General features: G+C 36.4%; 1 protein-coding gene across 4 annotated transcripts in view; it reads left to right on the forward strand.

Annotated features, from left to right (window-relative positions):
• LOC112162638 (chloride channel protein 1) overlaps nucleotides 1-18,140 on the forward strand; it is a 38,572-nt gene that overhangs the window by 13,433 nt on the left and 6,999 nt on the right. For 2 of the 4 annotated variants that reach the window (XM_036214188.1, XM_024298492.2), the window contains 12 exons: nucleotides 446-547; nucleotides 661-745; nucleotides 3,515-3,670; nucleotides 9,809-9,878; nucleotides 10,174-10,284; nucleotides 11,445-11,658; nucleotides 11,807-11,940; nucleotides 12,038-12,129; nucleotides 13,366-13,458; nucleotides 13,761-13,848; nucleotides 15,262-15,356; nucleotides 16,342-16,386. In XM_036214188.1, the coding sequence (XP_036070081.1) occupies nucleotides 446-547; nucleotides 661-745; nucleotides 3,515-3,670; nucleotides 9,809-9,878; nucleotides 10,174-10,284; nucleotides 11,445-11,658; nucleotides 11,807-11,940; nucleotides 12,038-12,129; nucleotides 13,366-13,458; nucleotides 13,761-13,848; nucleotides 15,262-15,356; nucleotides 16,342-16,386 (1,285 nt within the window). Of the gene's footprint in view, nucleotides 1-445; nucleotides 548-660; nucleotides 746-3,514; nucleotides 3,671-9,808; nucleotides 9,879-10,173; nucleotides 10,285-11,444; nucleotides 11,659-11,806; nucleotides 11,941-12,037; nucleotides 12,130-13,365; nucleotides 13,459-13,760; nucleotides 13,849-15,261; nucleotides 15,365-16,341; nucleotides 16,387-18,140 lie in introns of all 4 variants that reach the window. The other 2 variants (XR_004948625.1, XM_036214189.1) reach the window with 2 other exon arrangements.

The raw sequence follows: 18,140 nt of genomic DNA on the forward strand, positions 1-18,140 counted from the left end.
TTTGTGGAAGATTTGAGTTTGAGCATTTAAGAAAGGGAAAAATCAGGGCAACAGTCAGACATGGTGGTGGTAGTGTGTTGGTGTGGGGCTCCCTCACAGCTTCAGGACCTGGAGGACTTCTTATGAATGATAGAGCATTACATATGTTTTATTCCATATTTTATTACATAATGCTTAAAATCTGGACTTTTTTACAGTTTAAAAAATGAAGCTTCTTATTTGTAGATAATCATACAGTTAATCAGTAAGTTGGACAAATTTGAATGATTTTGTTCACTTTTTTGTTAGTGTTTATTTCTCTTGCATAAACAGACTTGTTACATGCTTCTGTTTGATTTAAACTCTTTCACTTTTTTCTCTCTTCAATTGTTTTACAAAATGAAAAAATGGTTGTAATTGCTGAATTTATTATTATTTTTTTAATGCACGGTCCATTCCTCTGCAGGATATCCTGCGGGTTTCTGGGAGCGTTTTTCGTCTATCTCAATAGACAGGTTGTGCTGTTCATGCGACGCCCGAACGCCATGACCCGCTTCCTCATCAAACAGTGAGTCTTCGGATCGTAGCCAGATCAAAGTTTCATGTTTTATTTTGTTCATTCAGAGTTTGGATGTATTTTTTGTTGGATATCCTCACATCTTTTTTGTTCTCTCTCCCCAGCCGGCTGATTTTCCCCGCGGTGGTGACCCTAGTCATCGCCTCTTTGACCTTCCCACCTGGCTTTGGACAGTTCATGGCAGGAGAGGTCAGACTTTAAATCATGCCAACTCATCCTGTCACTCAGAAATCCTCTCAGTTATCAGGGGAATGCTTGACATGCTCACCTGTCTGCAGCACAGACAACTTATTTACATGACTTCAAAAACATTACCAGGTGGAGTTTAAATGAACTTAATACACAACTGAAGCAGCACGGATGAAGCAGCTTTCCCCCAGCAGGCCTCACATCACAGGAGCATTGAAGATCAAACTGTGACCTTTCTTTGTTATATTACATCCAAAGCTTTCCTGCTGCTTTTATGAGGAACAAACAGCAACAAACTGTAGTTTTTATGAAATTAATAGCTGCTAAATGGTACTAACAAAGATCTATAGCAAATTTATGAAATTACTTATTAAGAGCAGATATCAGATTGATGTGTTGAAGGTTTGAACTCCATCAGAGAGTTTTGTGAAGAGATTAGATGCATAAATTGGTCTCCAGATTTTAAAAAAGGTAGAAAGAAGAATGTGCTCCAACATTTGGAGAATTGATCCTAAAAGAGAGTTTGGTCTAAAGTCTATCCAGAAAAGGAAGTAAAATAAAAAAAAACCAGAAAGGCTCATGACACAACCCTGCTAGTGTCAGGAGTCAATGCTCTGTCTCTCCTTCTGGTCATGGCGGGAGCCGTCTCCAGAGCACTAACACACTTCATGTCCCAGCAGCCCCACCGAACATGCCACTCAGCTGACACTCATTGACAATCACCCACATGAGACTTAAGCAGCAAACAGAGCCTCGCTCAGTGCAAAGTATTGTTTGTGCCACTCTGCCTGCATACTGAGCGTTGTCGCTTGACCTCTCATCCCTCGTCTTACCTGCTCTCTGATTTGTTATGCTAATTGTTATGCCTGACCTCTGCCTGCCTCACTCTCCTTTAGCTTGGTGGTCATCTAGGTTTGTCTGACTCCTGTCATCCTGTCTGTGGAAATTATCTTGCTGCATGGAACCAGCCATCTGCCCATTTGTGGCAACTAGACAGGATAGGCAGAGTATTTTGTGTGTCTGAGTTGTATCTGAAATTCACTAATAACTAAATAGTGTGATTGCCATTATATTGGGCCGTCCTAATTTACAATTTCAAAATTGAGCAAATTAAAATTTCCCAGAAGTCTCTGTAAAAGCAAAAACAAGTGAAAAAGAAGTAGACATTGAAGCTCAATAAATTGACAAATATAGACCACAATGCATTGTTCTTAAATGATTTTTCATATGAAAAACTTAAAACTGTATTTTCTTCTATAAACCACACAGTTTTTCTCTTCAGAACACAGTGGATTCATAAAAACTATCCATCCTATTTATTTGTTTTTCACTTCAGGAAATTGATGGAGTCAAATTTGCAGTTTAAGAACAGAAAGTAGTGAGCATGGTGTCCGAATTGCTTTTAAAATCAAGGGTACTAGACAGTTTTCGGTTGTTGGGGAGTAAGGAAGGAATTTGGACATATAGACGTAACACAAAGCAGGAAGTACTAAATGTTGTAGTTCCTCAAATGTCCACTAGAGGCTGGTCTCAGAATGGAGAAATTTCTAAAAGACAGTTCCAACTTTACACTAAAGATAAACATGTACAGTCTGGTGTCAAAAAACTTTTGTTGTTAATTTTTTTAATCTTTCTTTTTTTTTTTAAACCAGACATTGCAATTTTCTTAGTTAGGGGGAGTCTAGGAGTCTAGTTTACTTCAAGAGATGAGAGGGAGAGTTTTAAACATCAGAGAGTGATTTTAGCCTGAAAAAATAAAATTGTTGTTTAGTGGCTTAAAATAAAAAGTAAAATATTATAAAAGCAAAATAAATCCAATAATTTCTTTTTATATGTATTAATTCAGATACATTTTTTTCACTTTTTTATTTACTTTCTTTTTTACCCTTTTTAGAGAATATTAAGACATTAAATTAAAACTACTATTAAGTTTTAACATATTATTTTTACTATAAGCTAAATATAATACAATCAACAACTTCCACCTATTTAATCAAATTACTCCCACTTCAGAATGAACCAAACAAACACTAGATCAGTGTAAATACGTCTCTACAGCAGACGGTTCACAAGTACTGTCAGTTTGCTTGCAGACGTCTCTGCAGAGTTTCAAGGTGAAATCTTGGATATCTGTGCATCAACAGCTCACCAACCCCGAGCGCGGGGCTCGCCGTGCGTCTCGCACATGCTCAGAATAGATCCTTAAGTGAGAACCAGGTGTGTGCGTTTGTGCATATGTCATTCAGTAACGCCTCAACATGCTTCACAGCCTCATTGAAGAAAAAAAAAGGTTGAATTTTCGCACAGAAGTGAATCCAGAACATTCTTTATCGACTATACCCTTTTAATCTGCTGGAGGTGTGAAGCAGTCTTTAAGTGCAAACTTCAGATGTTAAGCTACATTTTGGCTCTCCTTGGTGTTTCCACACATAAAATAAATATAAAGGATCTTGACTCAGCGCTGAGTCATCTGAATGATGCTTTTGCACCAAAGCAACAGAACAGCATTTAGTGTCCGTGAGCAAAGACTCATTTATGCAAATGTGGAGCAACATAATTTAAGTACTTCATCATGTGAGTCATCTGAGGAGAATGAGTCATTCAGATTCTGATCTCACTAGTTTATTTAGCTTCATTCCTTTCATACTCCGCCCCCCTTTATTAGACTTCATCATTTTTCTTAAGCATTATTAGTGATTACATTCATATTTTCCTCAAATATCTCTATATCATCTCCCTTCTATTGTCTTTTCTCGTTTCTGTCTCCAGCTGATGCCCAGAGAGTGCATCAACTCGCTGTTTGACAACTTCACGTGGACAAAGATCTGGGGGTCGCCCCTGCCGGTGGGTTTGGGCCGCTCCGCTGCATGGCTGCACCCCAACGTCAGCGTCTTTGTGGTCCTGCTGCTCTTCTTTGTAATGAAGGTATGCCGACAGAATGTGGGTGTTGTTTGAGGACAAGCCAGCTCCCGCCCCCCCTCTCTTTGTGGGGAAGTCTGGTTCCTGCTGACGTCAGAACTCTCGTCATCATCTCCTTCATTAGGGACTTTTGTTGCAGGTCACTCATTTTGTGTGTTGGTGAGGAGCATCTGAGTGTGTGTTTGTCTTCAATTTTTCCTTCTTCAAGGTCAACCATGCAGGCACACCGCCTTACCTTCTGTGCAGAAACACACAAACATATCTGGAAAATAATATCCTTGCAGACATGTTAGCACAGATTTGCAAAGTTTTTAAATCTAATTAACAATGAGTCAGCAAAATGTTAAACATGAAAGGTTTGTAGTCAGCAGCTGCCCTGTTTTCTATTAGTATAAAGAAAAAACAAAGGCTGCAGCTTTACTGCTAGTAAAACATGAAAGCTGGTGTATGTATTCCTTCAGTTTCACACCTCCGCCCATCACACAAAATTCAAAAGTAAAAGAGGAGAGCAGGGCCGTACTTCATCTTTTGAGGGCCTGAATCCTCCACAGGCACCCCATTTTAATTTTTTGTTTGAAAATGAGACAAATGGGGATTTCTTGTGGGTTTTTTTTCTTTGAAAAATTGAGATCAAATTTTGCATAGTATTTGCTGTTTAACCCTTTAACAACTGACACCGGTGAGGCTTAAACACAACATCTTTAACATATTGTAATTTTTCAACCATTAACACGATGTAATTCCAGCAAATTCTGAAGGAGAAAAGTGGCGTCCAGTGTGAACCAGGCGTTATGCTTTTACTAAAAAGTCATCTAAAATTATGTGAGCAAACATTTTGTTAAAGACTCAATCCAATGAAAACTGTGGCTTTTTTTAGCGTTTTAAACAATATCTTTTAATATTTTTAGGACCTATATAAAGAAAATTAAGCATTCAAAAAGATACAGTTTGAAAAATATCCCCTCTGTGATGTAGAAAATACACCGGGCGGACCACAAGTTCCCTGTTTTGAGCTTTCGACAATGGGGAGTGGAAGAGGGGCGGGGTCGTCCACACCAAAACGCAGAGACGAATTTCTAATGAACTTTACTGCTGCTTTGCAGGAGTTATGTCCTAAAAAAGCACAGTTTAACTGATTTTGACTAAATACAGCATAATCATAATTAAAAGACAACTGGGAAAGGTTTTACAATTAATCAGAAGATGATTGTAGTGAGACATCAAGTTGTAGTCCATAAAATATAGTCTTGAAAGAAATAGTATTAGTATAGTATAGTAGTATTGAAAGAAATCAATACTGGAATTGATAAATAAATCCATATGAAATCAAATACCAACATTTACCAACATTTAGCTAAAGAAAAAGAGCGGTTTGTGTTTAGCTGCAGCCTCACGTCACCCCGGATGACTGCACACGCTAACAGTTGAATTGAATTGGTCCCTGGGATCAATTTGATTGATCGGCCGATTGCACCTTTCTTGGAAACCCTTTTAATCAGTCCTATTGGTCACAGAACAACAAGTATTCCGCGGTACTCTCTGTTCTTTTTTTTTGTTTTCTTGTTATTTTTGGAGAGTTGTTTTGCTTTAATTAAGACCCAACTGTTTATTAGTTTATAAAAGGATTAGTCATTACATATAAACTGCAGATGCGGCTTGCAAACACTGAACGAAAGAAAGTATCTAAACTCACTTCTTATTGATTTCATAAGATAAAGGTTAGAAAAAACAGGAACTATGTTAAATTAGAACTCATAAATGTTGATTTGGCTGAGTTTTAGTGTTTTGAGCTGTTTATTGTTCACAAGATTTGCAGTTCTCATGAAATGTATTAAAGTAGGTCAAGCTTGTGCTGAAAAAGATTCGTCTTTAGAGACAAAAGCTCTGAGTGAGATCTCACAAGATATGTTTTGTCTGCTTCACTTTAACTCTTCTGTTTCTAAGTTTGATGAGAATCGGGTTCTATTTGGTTAGTTACCGCAAGTAACAGATTAAATGTTGCTGCTGATTTTTAAATGAGGACCATACGAGCAAAAGAGAACCTGTCGTGGTCCTAAAGGTGTTTCCTTTAACAAAGCAAACAGTCAAAAATCTGAAAATATTTATTTCTTATTTTATATTTATTTCTATACAAAGATTAAGATTTACAGACAAATATTTAACTAAAATGGAGGTAAAACAATATTTTATTTATGTATTTCCTTTTTCATTGCACATAAGAATAAATTACATAATAATCTAAATTTTGATCAAAATGAAACGGGAAAGAAAGAAGAAAACTTACTAGCTGCCCCATTTGATTAAACCAGTCAAACTATTTTAAACAAATATATCTAATGCAACAGAAATACATCAAATGGTGGGCAAAAGTTGACAAACAAAAACAAAATAACAAAAAAGACAACTAAAAAAACACTTTTAAAAAAAATATAACCTTGTAATCCCTCTGTCTTTATTCAAGCTTCTTTTGTATAATATATGGCAGACTTTTTTAATGTGATATATACATTCATTATAAAATGGAATGATCTACTAAGTCTTTAAGTTTTAATATTTTAATATTTTCATTTTTATAAATAGTGGTGTGGATGGGTCCTTATAGTTACCTAGAGTTTAAATATTTCTTGTTTGCTTTTCCCCAAATTTCTATATAATAAATCCGATATGGATATGGAATAGTCAAAGAGTTTTATATGAGGTATAAAGAGGTTTTATCTAATGACCATTTGACCTTACACAACAAAGCTATTGTTTTTGCTCTCTTTACTTTAATGCAGTTGATATGTGATTTCTAGTGTTTTTTTCATATATAAATAGTCCTAAAATCTTGGTTTCCTTCACTTGTTTTCATGTGAATGGCTGCAATTTCAAATAAGATATTAGTATTTCTGCCAAATAAATCTTTATGGCCATTTCCAAAGGCCCCTACAAAGTGTTGCTCTCTCTCTTACAAATGAAGAGTCGGCGTCATTAAAACCCAGACAATGTCAGAGAGGACAGTCGGTCCTCACACAGCCTGATGACAGCTACACTAAGTTCTTACAGAATGGAGTCACTAAATATTTACAGATTAATCAAAATGTGACAGCTCAGAGTGCTCCGGTGAGGCAAATCGATCCTCTAGTTTTGGTGCAACTCATAGAATCTGCATATCAGTAATGAGTTGATCCATACTTTAACAATTCTATATTTTAAAAGAACCAGAAACACACACAGTGATACCTGAATTAATACAAAATCCAGTTTTTAAATTTGGGATTTTTCCTGCTGATGAAATTAAAGTTTAGTTTTATAGATCACAAGCAGCTCCCAATTAAATTCACAACTTAATAGAAAAATCTATACAGACACACACAAACACAACATTCAATATAACATACATTTTTGGACTTATTAGGTTTCAAACTAATGAAAAGATTAAAATGCAAAATTCTGAGTGCCTTTTTATAGAATAGTGTTTATTTACAGTCTAAAGTCAGATTCCATAAAAATGCCATATAGATTATCCTTTCAGGAGCGTATTAAAGCCCCTCGCTCAGTGTCAAGCAGCACAGCTGAGATCATGGCGCCCGTCGGTTGTGCAGAGCAGCACCCCGCCGGGAAACTTTAATTCCTCTGAAGCGGAGCGCGGCTCGCTGTTCAAACTCAACGTACCCGCCGCGTTTATCTGCCTTCCTGTCATCTTCTGCTCCTCAGGAGAACACACACACAGGCCTGATTTGACCCCCTTCCTTTGAGAACGGCTCCATAATAGCACCCCAGACTGGATGTAGTCTGTAGACTGAAGTTTGTTTGGATTTATATTAAATCATAAGAGCAAACTCTCTATGAAATGGTGACATTTGTGCTTTTATTTATCATGTTGATGAATACAGTAGTTCAGATGCAAAGCTTCAGATCAGGCTCATCCAGAAACCGTTTTCCCAGCTTGTAAAGGACTGACGTTCACTCAGTGACAAGTGTGAGTGCTGAATACTCCTCCCTAATCTCCAATGGAGTTCAACTTTTTCCTAGTATGTAATTCTGTTAATCCATTGTGAAATGTTAAAGAGTTAATGTAAAAAGCAGAGCTTAAAGATGTGTCGGTGCAGAAACAGCTTATTCCCAGCAGCAGTTCATCTCACTGGCTGAGCTTTCACACCATGAAGCCGTCGAACTTTTGATCAAAGCTGTTTTCATTTTATTCTCTCCAGCAATATTAAAAAAAAAAGAAAATACATATTAATAATACAAAACTAACAGTTTTGTGCTTTTGGTTTTTCATTTTTATTATTTTAAACATTTTTGATCGTCAAACTAATTTTAATTCTACAAAAAAATATTTAACTGAAGAATTATTTTAAGTTGATGAGCCTAAAATATAATTTCCCTTTAAATTCAAGAATTAATAGTGATTAGTTATTAGTAGTGCTCACAACTGCCAGTACGGGGAAACAATGGGCAAACCTGAGTGAGGCACACAGGTGGCTCAAAGAAAACATCAACATCATAGACCAAGATGTGAGGCTGTAGAGTGAAAATGTTTATGCATATTCTTTCTACAGGCATGCTGGGTGTGACAGGTCATAGTGAACACTTACACTACATGCAACAGTGAGTAAGAGGGAGTAGGTGAGATGTTCCTGCATCTCATCTACTTCAGATTTTTCTTTTTTTTTTTTTAAACCTCTCAAATCTTGCATAAGAAGTCCATTGGTTTTGTTCAAGGGTTAACAGTACACTCCTTACCTTCTGGACTGTTAGAAATGAGGAACTTAGACAATCTGAGCATAGTTTGTGTTGGTGTCCTGCAGATGTCCTTACGTATCACCTGCACATCCCATCTTCCCACCATCAGTGTGTGAATGGGTGAATGCGTCTGTGACTGTAAAGTACTTTGGGCCTTCAAGGAAGGTAGAGAAGCGCTATACCATTTACCATCCGTAACAACATTTGTAGGTCTTGAAGCAGCTCCACATTGATTTTATTTTTAGACACTACATTTGTCCAAAAGTCTTGGAGAAAATGTAGATGTCTGTGACGTGAGTCTTCATGTTTTGTTGGATTTTTCAGACAAATTGTGTATTTGTGGTACAAGCACCAAATTCGTAATGGATGTACCTCAGGATCCCCTCTTTCTGCAAAGAGAAAACAATCCAAAATGGTGGCCATTTGTAAATATGGTAAAGATACACTCAACCTTTACAAAAATATGTCATGTTAATTTGCCCCAGGTTGCAACACTATGGGCTAGTTATGCACAAAATGCAGTCTTTTAACTTGAGGACTACCTACAAAATACTATCATGTGTATGTCATATAATTTGGACTACACAGAAAAGAAAAAGAGAGAAGAAGGGAAAGAAAAAAGGGAGGATTGAGAAAGTTGGTGGAGGATTACAGAAGGTGGGGGTAGAATCATAAAGCACCTGTTCTCAGGTGAGTGTTTATGTTCTTTATTGTTTATGTGGATTATTGAATGTAAAAAGAGGGAGAGTGCTCGTCCATCCCCACACCAAGACCCCCGCTGAAGCAGCAGCGGTAGCCAGGACCGTTTGTAGGAATAAATAGTTTCCCACATCCCTGTTTGCCGTCCATCCCTCCATCTGCAGCTCTTCCTGCTTTCTTCTCTCCGAATCTCTGTCAGCATCTCTCCTTTGTGCTGCATCAGCCATCTGTTTGAGGATTTGTGAGCTGATGGACTGACTAAAGCTGTGTGTCTGAGACTGATTGATTTTTGACTTTCAGGATTAAAAGAGAAGAAATCTCAGCTCAGTTCAGTATCAGAATAGTTCCCCTGAAGTTTTATTTTAAAATTCAGTGGCCAGACAATGATAACAAAGGATGCGTAAATTACAAAATAAATAGCTAAAATGTTAACGTGGCGCCTCACAAAATAAAAAATAAAAAAAACAGTTTGAATAAGAATGAAGGCGCAGCATGTGTTGTTGTCGCACAGAAGCACCCAGCATGCAGCTCTCACCCACACAGCAATGCTCCGGTTTGTTTGAAGGTGCTTATTTTCTCTGATGAGCTTGCTGAAGCCAAAAAAATATGATTGGAAAAATTGCTCTGAAGTTTTTAATATGTGGGAGTTTCTTTTAGTTACAAAAACAGCAATTTTTGAAAAAGAAAAAAAAAAGTTTTCTCCTGTTTCTTCTGCAGTTCTGGATGTCTGCTGTTGCCACGACGATGCCCATCCCGTCTGGAGCCTTCATGCCCGTCTTCATCCTCGGTGAGAAAAGCAGAATCATTCATTTTAAAAATTAGTTTCTGCACATCAGCTTTCAAATTTTTTTCAAATGTATTTTACATCATAATATGATTTTTTTTTCTATCATTTTGAAATCCTCATTACTGTTATGCACCTAAACATTCTGGGTTAAACAACAAATATCACATTTGTGTGAATTTGGAGTAAAAGAATTAAATTTTTTTTAGCATTTCTCTCACCCATCACTTTATAAATTACCTAAAGTTTTTTTTCTGTTTTGTTTTTCCTGTTTTTCTCCTTAATTTCTTGCCTCCAGGAGCTGCATTTGGCCGGTTGGTGGGGGAGATCATGGCCACTTTGTTTCCTCATGGGATCGTGTTTGACGGCATTCTGTACCGCATCATCCCTGGAGGGTACGCAGTCATTGGTTAGTCTCCCGTTTTTGTTTCTAAATAGGTTTACTTGTTGCTAAATTGGTGTTAAAAATTGTGTTTAGTATTCAGATCGAACTCTTTTGGTCAGTTTTGCTCAATTTTGGTTGTTTTATGCACAAACCTTAATGGTTCTTATTTAGTTTAACTGAAAAAAAGCCAACCTAAATTAAACTAAATATAAGAAATGAATCTCCTTTTTGACTGTAACTAAATCTATTACCATATATATGATTTTATTTTGTATAAATATGCCCACTCTTCTTGGCTATTTCTTTTCTATGCCCCCTCTTGACTGTCAGTGTCATAAACTTCTACGCCAACCATATTTTTTTTAATCGTAAAATCATTCCCAGTTATCTTTTAATGACGTTTTTAGCCACATTTTTTTTATTTTTCAAGACATATTTTACACACAGTGTCAGTATCTCATTAAAAATACAACTCAGGTTTGTGGGGGGCACTGTTGACACAGAGCAACCCGCCCCCCTTCCCGTTGCTTAGAGCTCTGTTTGGTCTTATAGCCGCAATCAAGAAATAATCAGAAACGCAGTTTTAACCGTAAATTATTTTCCATAGGTCCTTTACTATAAGAAAAATACTACAAGTACATTTTAAAACCACAAAAAGACAATTTTCATTGGAGTGGGTCTTTAAATCGACCAGTCAGAGGTCAAGTGTCCTTTTCCTATAACTCCACAGTCATCCTTCGTGCCCTTTCTTCCCCTCCTCATCTAATCTCCCCCCTCATCCCAGTTGGTCCTCCTCTCCCTCCTGCCTTCCATCCGAGCATGTGGTCGCTTTGCTCTGACAGTTAAATGCCACCGCAGGTTTGTTTTGGCTTTCTCACCTCAGCCGCTGACCCAGAAATGTGGCCTTCGGTCACTCTCACTCCTGCAGTCCTGCAAAGGTTGTTTTTCTTCTTTATCTTTTGATCTTTTCCTCCTTTTACTCCATTGATCTCTTTTTTTTCATTGAATACTTTTTTTTTTCAGATCTTTGGTGTTTGATGACATTCTCTTTTTCTTTTTTGAGTTTTTGCTCTGTATTTTACAGACGGCTCATCCAGTTCCATAATTTTGGTCAAAAAACATTCATGTCTAATCCACCTTCCTCGTATCCTCCGCTCATGTTTCTTTTCTGCTCCGCCCGACAGGAGCAGCAGCCCTGACTGGAGCGGTGACTCACACTGTGTCCACAGCGGTCATCTGCTTTGAGTTGACCGGTCAGATCTCGCACATCCTCCCCATGATGGTGGCGGTAATCCTGGCCAACATGGTGGCCCAGGGGCTGCAGCCCTCCCTGTATGACTCCATCATCCAGGTCAAAAAGCTCCCATACCTGCCCGAGCTCGGCTTTGGACACATGAGGTCGGTGTGAACTCCACAAAGGACAAACGTCTCACCGATTAAAGCATGCATCATCGAAGACATTAGTCCTGGAATATCGTTTATGCTAACGTTATCTGCAATAGAAGTAGTTTTATTCAATTCAGTATTTGTTTGCTTTCCTCCACAGCCAGTACAACATCTTTGTGGAGAACATTATGGTCCGGAAGGTGAAGTTCATTTCCTCTCAGTCCACATACAGAGAAGTCAAACACCTGCTGGACTCCTCCTCACTCAAAACCATCCCACTGGTGGACTCAAAAGGTTAAAAAAATACTCTACATCATGTACATTCTAACAATAAAGTTAAAAACATTTAAAAAAAATTGTAAAATACAATTTGGACATTTGTCCTTTCAAGACTCCATGATCCTGCTGGGCAGCATTGACCGTTTGGAGCTCCTGGCTCTTTGTGATTGGTGGTTATCACCGGAGAGGAGACTCCTCATGCAGGTGAGAAACTTCACCTGTTTATTTTCAAGTCCTTTCTGAAGGACTCAAAGGTTTTGGTTCCACCTCTACTATTCTGGATTAAATAATTAAAACCAGGGACCTCATGGTCAATGGCTAAAAATGTTATCTTGTTCTATTGATTTCTGTTAAGCTGAAAGCTGATAAGCACGTTTTTCTGAATATGTATTTAAAAATTCATCTTTTGGGTCAAAATGAATCCTAGTGGGACCCCAATACAATGAAGGAAAAGATAACATCCAATAGTTATGTTGTAAATGTTGTAGATCAGGTTTGTACGCTAAATGGCATCTGTCCATGAATGACTAGAAAAAATAAAATTAAAATTCATATTTTTTCTCCAGAAGCAGATTCTAATTACGCTGAAAATAATTAATTTTTTTGCTGCTGATGGAATAAAAATTAGAGAATATAATTTTATATTTTTTCATATTTGTTTCTTTTAAGCTAAGTAGGAACAAGTATATATATATATATATATATATAATATTTTTATCGGTTTATTGGCTTAGTTTGTCATTTGTATTTACATAATTTACCGAATATACAGAATAAACAAACAAAGAAAATAATAGGCAGAAGCATCTAAAGCTCATTAGATGCCTTTACTTCAAAACCCTTTAAAGTTTCCATGCTGATCAGTTTGACATAAGTAAGGTAGTAAAAGAGAGCAACATCTTACAATGCTTAATTATTCCTAAATGCTCAGTGAGTTTTAGTTGGTTACAATAATCTGGAAAAATGTAAATTATTGTGAAAAGAGTAAAAAAATATATTTTTGAAACAAAAGTCAGTGTTTAGCTAAAGAATAACTAAAGAATCCTCATATTAGTTTGTAAGCATCTAAATTGGCAATGAAAGTTAATTCTAAATGTATTTATTTGTTGTTGACAAATGCTAAATATATTTTAACTTATATAAAAACAACATTAAAGGAATGAACATGAACTATTTTTTTTATATTAAGTTAATTTTTAACATTTTTCGTTTAGGTTGTGCTTGGTTAGCTAAGCAAAGTGACTTTACTCATCATCACAGGGGATTATATATGAGCCGTTCAGAATTATAAATAAACCTGTGTTTAACTTAACACAAACTTATTAGTATTGTAAGCCTCATAGTTTAGGTTAACTGGGGAAAACGATTTTGTGACGATGAAACAGCTAGTGGTTATACAGTATTTACTTCTCAATGTGTCTCCTCTGGATGGGAGTTTAGGGTCGCAGCCTTCAGGAGCAGAATCCGTGTCCAAGACACAGCTGGGAGTCCTTTGCCTTCGTGGATGAGGAAGAGGAAGATGAGAAAGACAAGGTGTCGCTCTAAATCTTTATTTGTGTATACATTTGTTTTTGTAAAGTGTCATATTTTCATCATTTCAGTGACCTGAACTACTTTACCATCTGCTCTGGTAGTTGTTAAAAAAATCACAGAAATTACAATTATTTTCTTAGGAATAAATATATATGCATGTATTATTAGAGTGTTTTAGAAGAAAAGTTCCCGTTATTGTTTGGCACTTATAGGTTGCTTTGTTGCAAACTCTGGCAGAGTTGTTGCCATTGACTGTATATGAGAATAACAATGCTTGATGCTCAACCTTCTTTTGACTGCAGGATCATTTTGTTCAGGAGGAGCGGAACGGCCCTCTGACCCCCCCAAAACCACAAGAGCCTTCATCAAACCACACTGCGTCGGCTGCTGGTGAGGACAAAAACATTTGGTGAATTTTAAGAATCCTATTTTCAGCATAAATAATAACATTTTTTTCCTTTTTTGTTAGAATAATTATTTACTGTATCAATTTTGCACCGCTGCAAATCTCCTTAACTCTCTTCAAAAGGGGCAACATTTGTAATGAATGTGAATTAATGGAATTACAAGCAAAGCTAAATATAGGTACAGTTTGTTACATTTCCAAATCTTAAATGCTTTGGTTATTAGAACAGTATCTGGTAATGTGCTACATGAAACAACACCAGAAACAGAAAGCATAAAAGGAAGAAAAAAAACTATCTGCATGTGTGGTTCTGTGTTAAGTCCAAGGGCGGACTTACCCCTAGCGGACCTCAGGTACAGACCCAGATGTTGGGTCATGCGGACCCAGTATCTGGGTCTGATCTTGACGGAAAAACTATTGTAAGAACTATTGTCAAAAAGTTTTCAATTTAAATTTTAAACTCAAGAATTTTTTCCTAACTGGACTATTTCTGTTGATACAAGCAGGAGTTGCTGGATCTGGGATTTTTGGTGGTAAATTGATTCTCCAAAATGTTCCAAACTGTGGGAATTGTTGGAAAATGACAGTCCCAGAACAGCTTTTGGTGTCTTGACCCTTTTAATATTTACATTGGCCAAAAATGTCCTGAAATGTTAGAAAAGAGTTTTGATGCTCTGGAGACGAAAATGAATATTTGATATTTTGGGTGCCTCATTGTTGAATATTGATTTGCCAGATGTGTTTGAACCTGGAAGAAATTTTGCCGAAAAGCATCAATCAATTCCTGATTAATTAAATCAAATGTTTATGGCAGTTTATGTGTTTTATTGAAGTTTTTGTGAGGTTCATATCTTCTCCACAAGTTTGTAAAACTTGCCCTGTTAGGTTTCATTGTCTATAGAGCTGATTCTTTTTGACAATATTTGCTTAAAAATAGGTTTTATAGAATTATCTTCTTGGTATTTCTTGGTTATTCACAAAAAAGACGAAGGATTTGTCCCAGATGGTGTTCAGAACTTATTTCTATTTAAAAGTTTTGCAAAATGATGCTTTGCTTTAGCTACTGCTCACAAATCTATGCTTTGACTATTTGTCTTCTTTTACCAAATGAACTCAAACCCATTTGCTTCCACCAGCCCAACAGATGCCTAACGATCAGAGCAAAAACCTCGGCAACCCTAACATCAGCTGTGATTTGTTCAACAAACCAGATGGCGTTTTTATTGTGGTGGAACTCGTCATTAGCCTGTCACGCTCAACAAGTGACTGCCTCCCGGAGAAATGCTTTCCAGGGAGCAACAATGAGAGGCTTCCTTACTTTTGACAGACTCTAAGAATCCCACTTGCAATTAGGTTATTTTTGCAGGAGGTTATTGACTCCTGCTGTGCTCCTCTAGATGTTGGCGGAGAGAAAAGTCCTCTTCGGTCTGTGAGGGAAACGCTCCGAAATCTCTTCACCTCCAACAGCAGGCAGTTGGAGAAAGAGCCACAGGTGTGTCTGTGAGTGCTTACCTTATTGCACGTCCACTTGTTATAAAAAAACTCTTTGGATCTTTTGATCAACAGATTTGGAAAAAATCCTGCAATACTTAAAAAAATGCTTTTATTGTAGCTCTGCTTGGTGAACTTCTTTTTTCCACTCGTGCATCTGATTGACGAGGACTCGCGAACACGCAGCTGCTTCCTCTGCCTCAGACTAACTCCCCCGGGTGGAGTGTATTTCTTTCCCTCTCTCATATGGAAATTTGAAAACCGCATCGAGGAGGCAGAGTTATTATATTCGGCTCAGCAGTGAGTCTGAGGGAAAACAAAACACCTGCAGGAATGAGATGCGAGAGCTTTGTAATTTGTGAAACCAGAATTTCATTTCGACCTCCCCTCCTTCCACACCTCGAGAATTTAAAATGTGATTATCTTTTACATTTTTGGGACTCTGTCCCCCCCCTTCTTTTAGGAATAGAGAGTTGTACTCTTCTTGAATACAAAAACTATTTTACAAATATATAAAGCTTAAATAGACAAGCGACATCAAATCTCAAACATGTCAGATCCTTATTTCATAATGGAACGTGTCATTCAGCCAATAGGATTAGAGATAGTCTTTGGCTATAAAGTTATAGTGAAACCAGCTGCTAATTTAGATGGATAGATAAATACTATATATTTTAAGGCTATTATAGGATATTTCATTTTTGTGCATAGTGTCTTGATACCTAAAGTTTAAAAGCTCGGTCATTTAAATGCGTGTAAACACTGTAAATGTCATTGCAAAGACTCAATTCTGAGGGGAAAAAAAATGAAAATTTCTGCACTATTGTTTCATCTTCTTCAATAGACAGTTCTCTAAAATTATATTTTCTACCTCTCGTAAATATTCCATTTACAAATGTCAGATGAAGACATGTCATTACAGAGAAAAACAGACTTTGTATTTTTATAGAAATGTGTGTTTTCTGTCTTGTGTTCTGTGTTTCCAGGAGCCCTGTTCTCCACCCGTCTCTGACAGCATGACACCAGATGAGGTAAGCCAAAGATCAAACCTCAAAACATTCTTACTGTTTTGATGAATTTATGCTTATTTTGCAACAAACACATATGTTTAGGTCTATTTCTGTTGGGTTTAATTCAGTTCATTTATGGGGTAAAAAGTGAAGTACATAGATTGTGTAGCAGATTTTAAACTGGAGATAAAGCATGGAAATGTAAAAATACTTCAGAATGTGTAAATGCAGTTCAGACTAAGCTGAAAATTATTTAATTCAAATCTTGCACAAAGATTTAGTCAGTTTTATGATGAGCCATTTGTAAAGCTATGAAGTAAAATTTTAACAACAATTTTTGGTGTTTTTAGCCTGTTTTAGGAGAGAAAAAAAACAGGTTTCATTTTTCAAATGCATATTTTCACCTTTTTATTAATGTATTTTAAAATATTACATTTATTACAAATATTTAGCTTGCTTTTTTTAAATATTTAGTTTCTGAAACTAGACATTTAGCTCTAAACTAAGCATTTAGCTCCAGACTAAATATATATATATATTTTTTTTTTACAAAATATTTAGTTTTGAAAATAAATATTTAGCTCCAAACTAAATATTTAGTGAGCAAACAAAATATTTAGTCAGTAAATGTAACGCGTACCAGAATTAAAAGGTGAAAATATGCATCTAAAAAATTAAACTAGTTATTTTTTCCTCCTAAAATAGGCTAAATAGCCAAAAATATTACTGTTAAAATTTTAACTACCGTATGTATCTTTCCAAATGGGACTCCCAACAATTGTCTTATATAGTTTTTTTTTTTTTTTTTCATTTGAGGGTAAAGTAATGTTGAATGTTTTTTACTTGAGGACACCACAGCTGTCAGGACTAAAACTAGAACCTCTGACCAACCCAGTGATCTACATCCACCTGCAGCAGACCCAATTTACCTGAAGAGATGAATGACCGATGAATTCCAATCTGTTTATAAGCTTTAGAGAATTTGGGTTCTGCATCAGAATATCAATATACCTATGCATGGATTAAATTAAATTAACTTAAATGTTGTTGACTTATTGTTTAAAAAAATTATTAAGTCTGATCTGAAACAACTTTATAAAGTAGAAAAAATAAACTCATTTATAGACATAGAACCTTCCTCGTTGACAGCTCCATGGTGATAAAATACACATATTTCTGCACTTGAACACACTGACCTTCAGCTTTGCCTTTTTATGCCCAAAAAATGTTTACATTCTACTTTGCAAGAGGTCCCATATGGTGGTGTCCTGGCCTGTAGTCCCCATGAGTATCTGAAAACGCACACATAACATCAGGTCACAGTTGAGGACATAAAAACAGACACTTATGTTTCTGTATCACTAGGTAAAAATTCTTACTTGAGGCTGCTGTCTGTCTCTCTCACATAAAGGTAGATCTACTCAAGTCACTGCAGTAAAAGCTGAAGTTTTCTGATTCCTTCAACAACAAACTGAGCAGATGTTCATTCCTCTAGAACTGCTTTTGATCATCTATTAGACCACAAAGTACACATTGGCATCAAAACTGACAACAACTTTCCAGTAATATAGCTTAGCACTAAATTTGAGCTCAAAATGAGCCATTTTGAAGTATTTTTTTCGTCATCTAGTGACAAACATTGAACAACTTCACATTTTGTTGTTTATTTAATTCTTTATTAAATTATCCACTGCTAAGAAAATTATATTTTTGGTGGTTTTAGCATATTGTGCAATCGTTCTGCCAAAAACTTAAAGTTGAATTTTTGAGGAACT

The sequence above is a fragment of the Oryzias melastigma genome, linkage group LG11 (genome assembly GCF_002922805.2).
Source record: "Oryzias melastigma strain HK-1 linkage group LG11, ASM292280v2, whole genome shotgun sequence".
Taxonomy (NCBI): domain Eukaryota; kingdom Metazoa; phylum Chordata; class Actinopteri; order Beloniformes; family Adrianichthyidae; genus Oryzias; species Oryzias melastigma.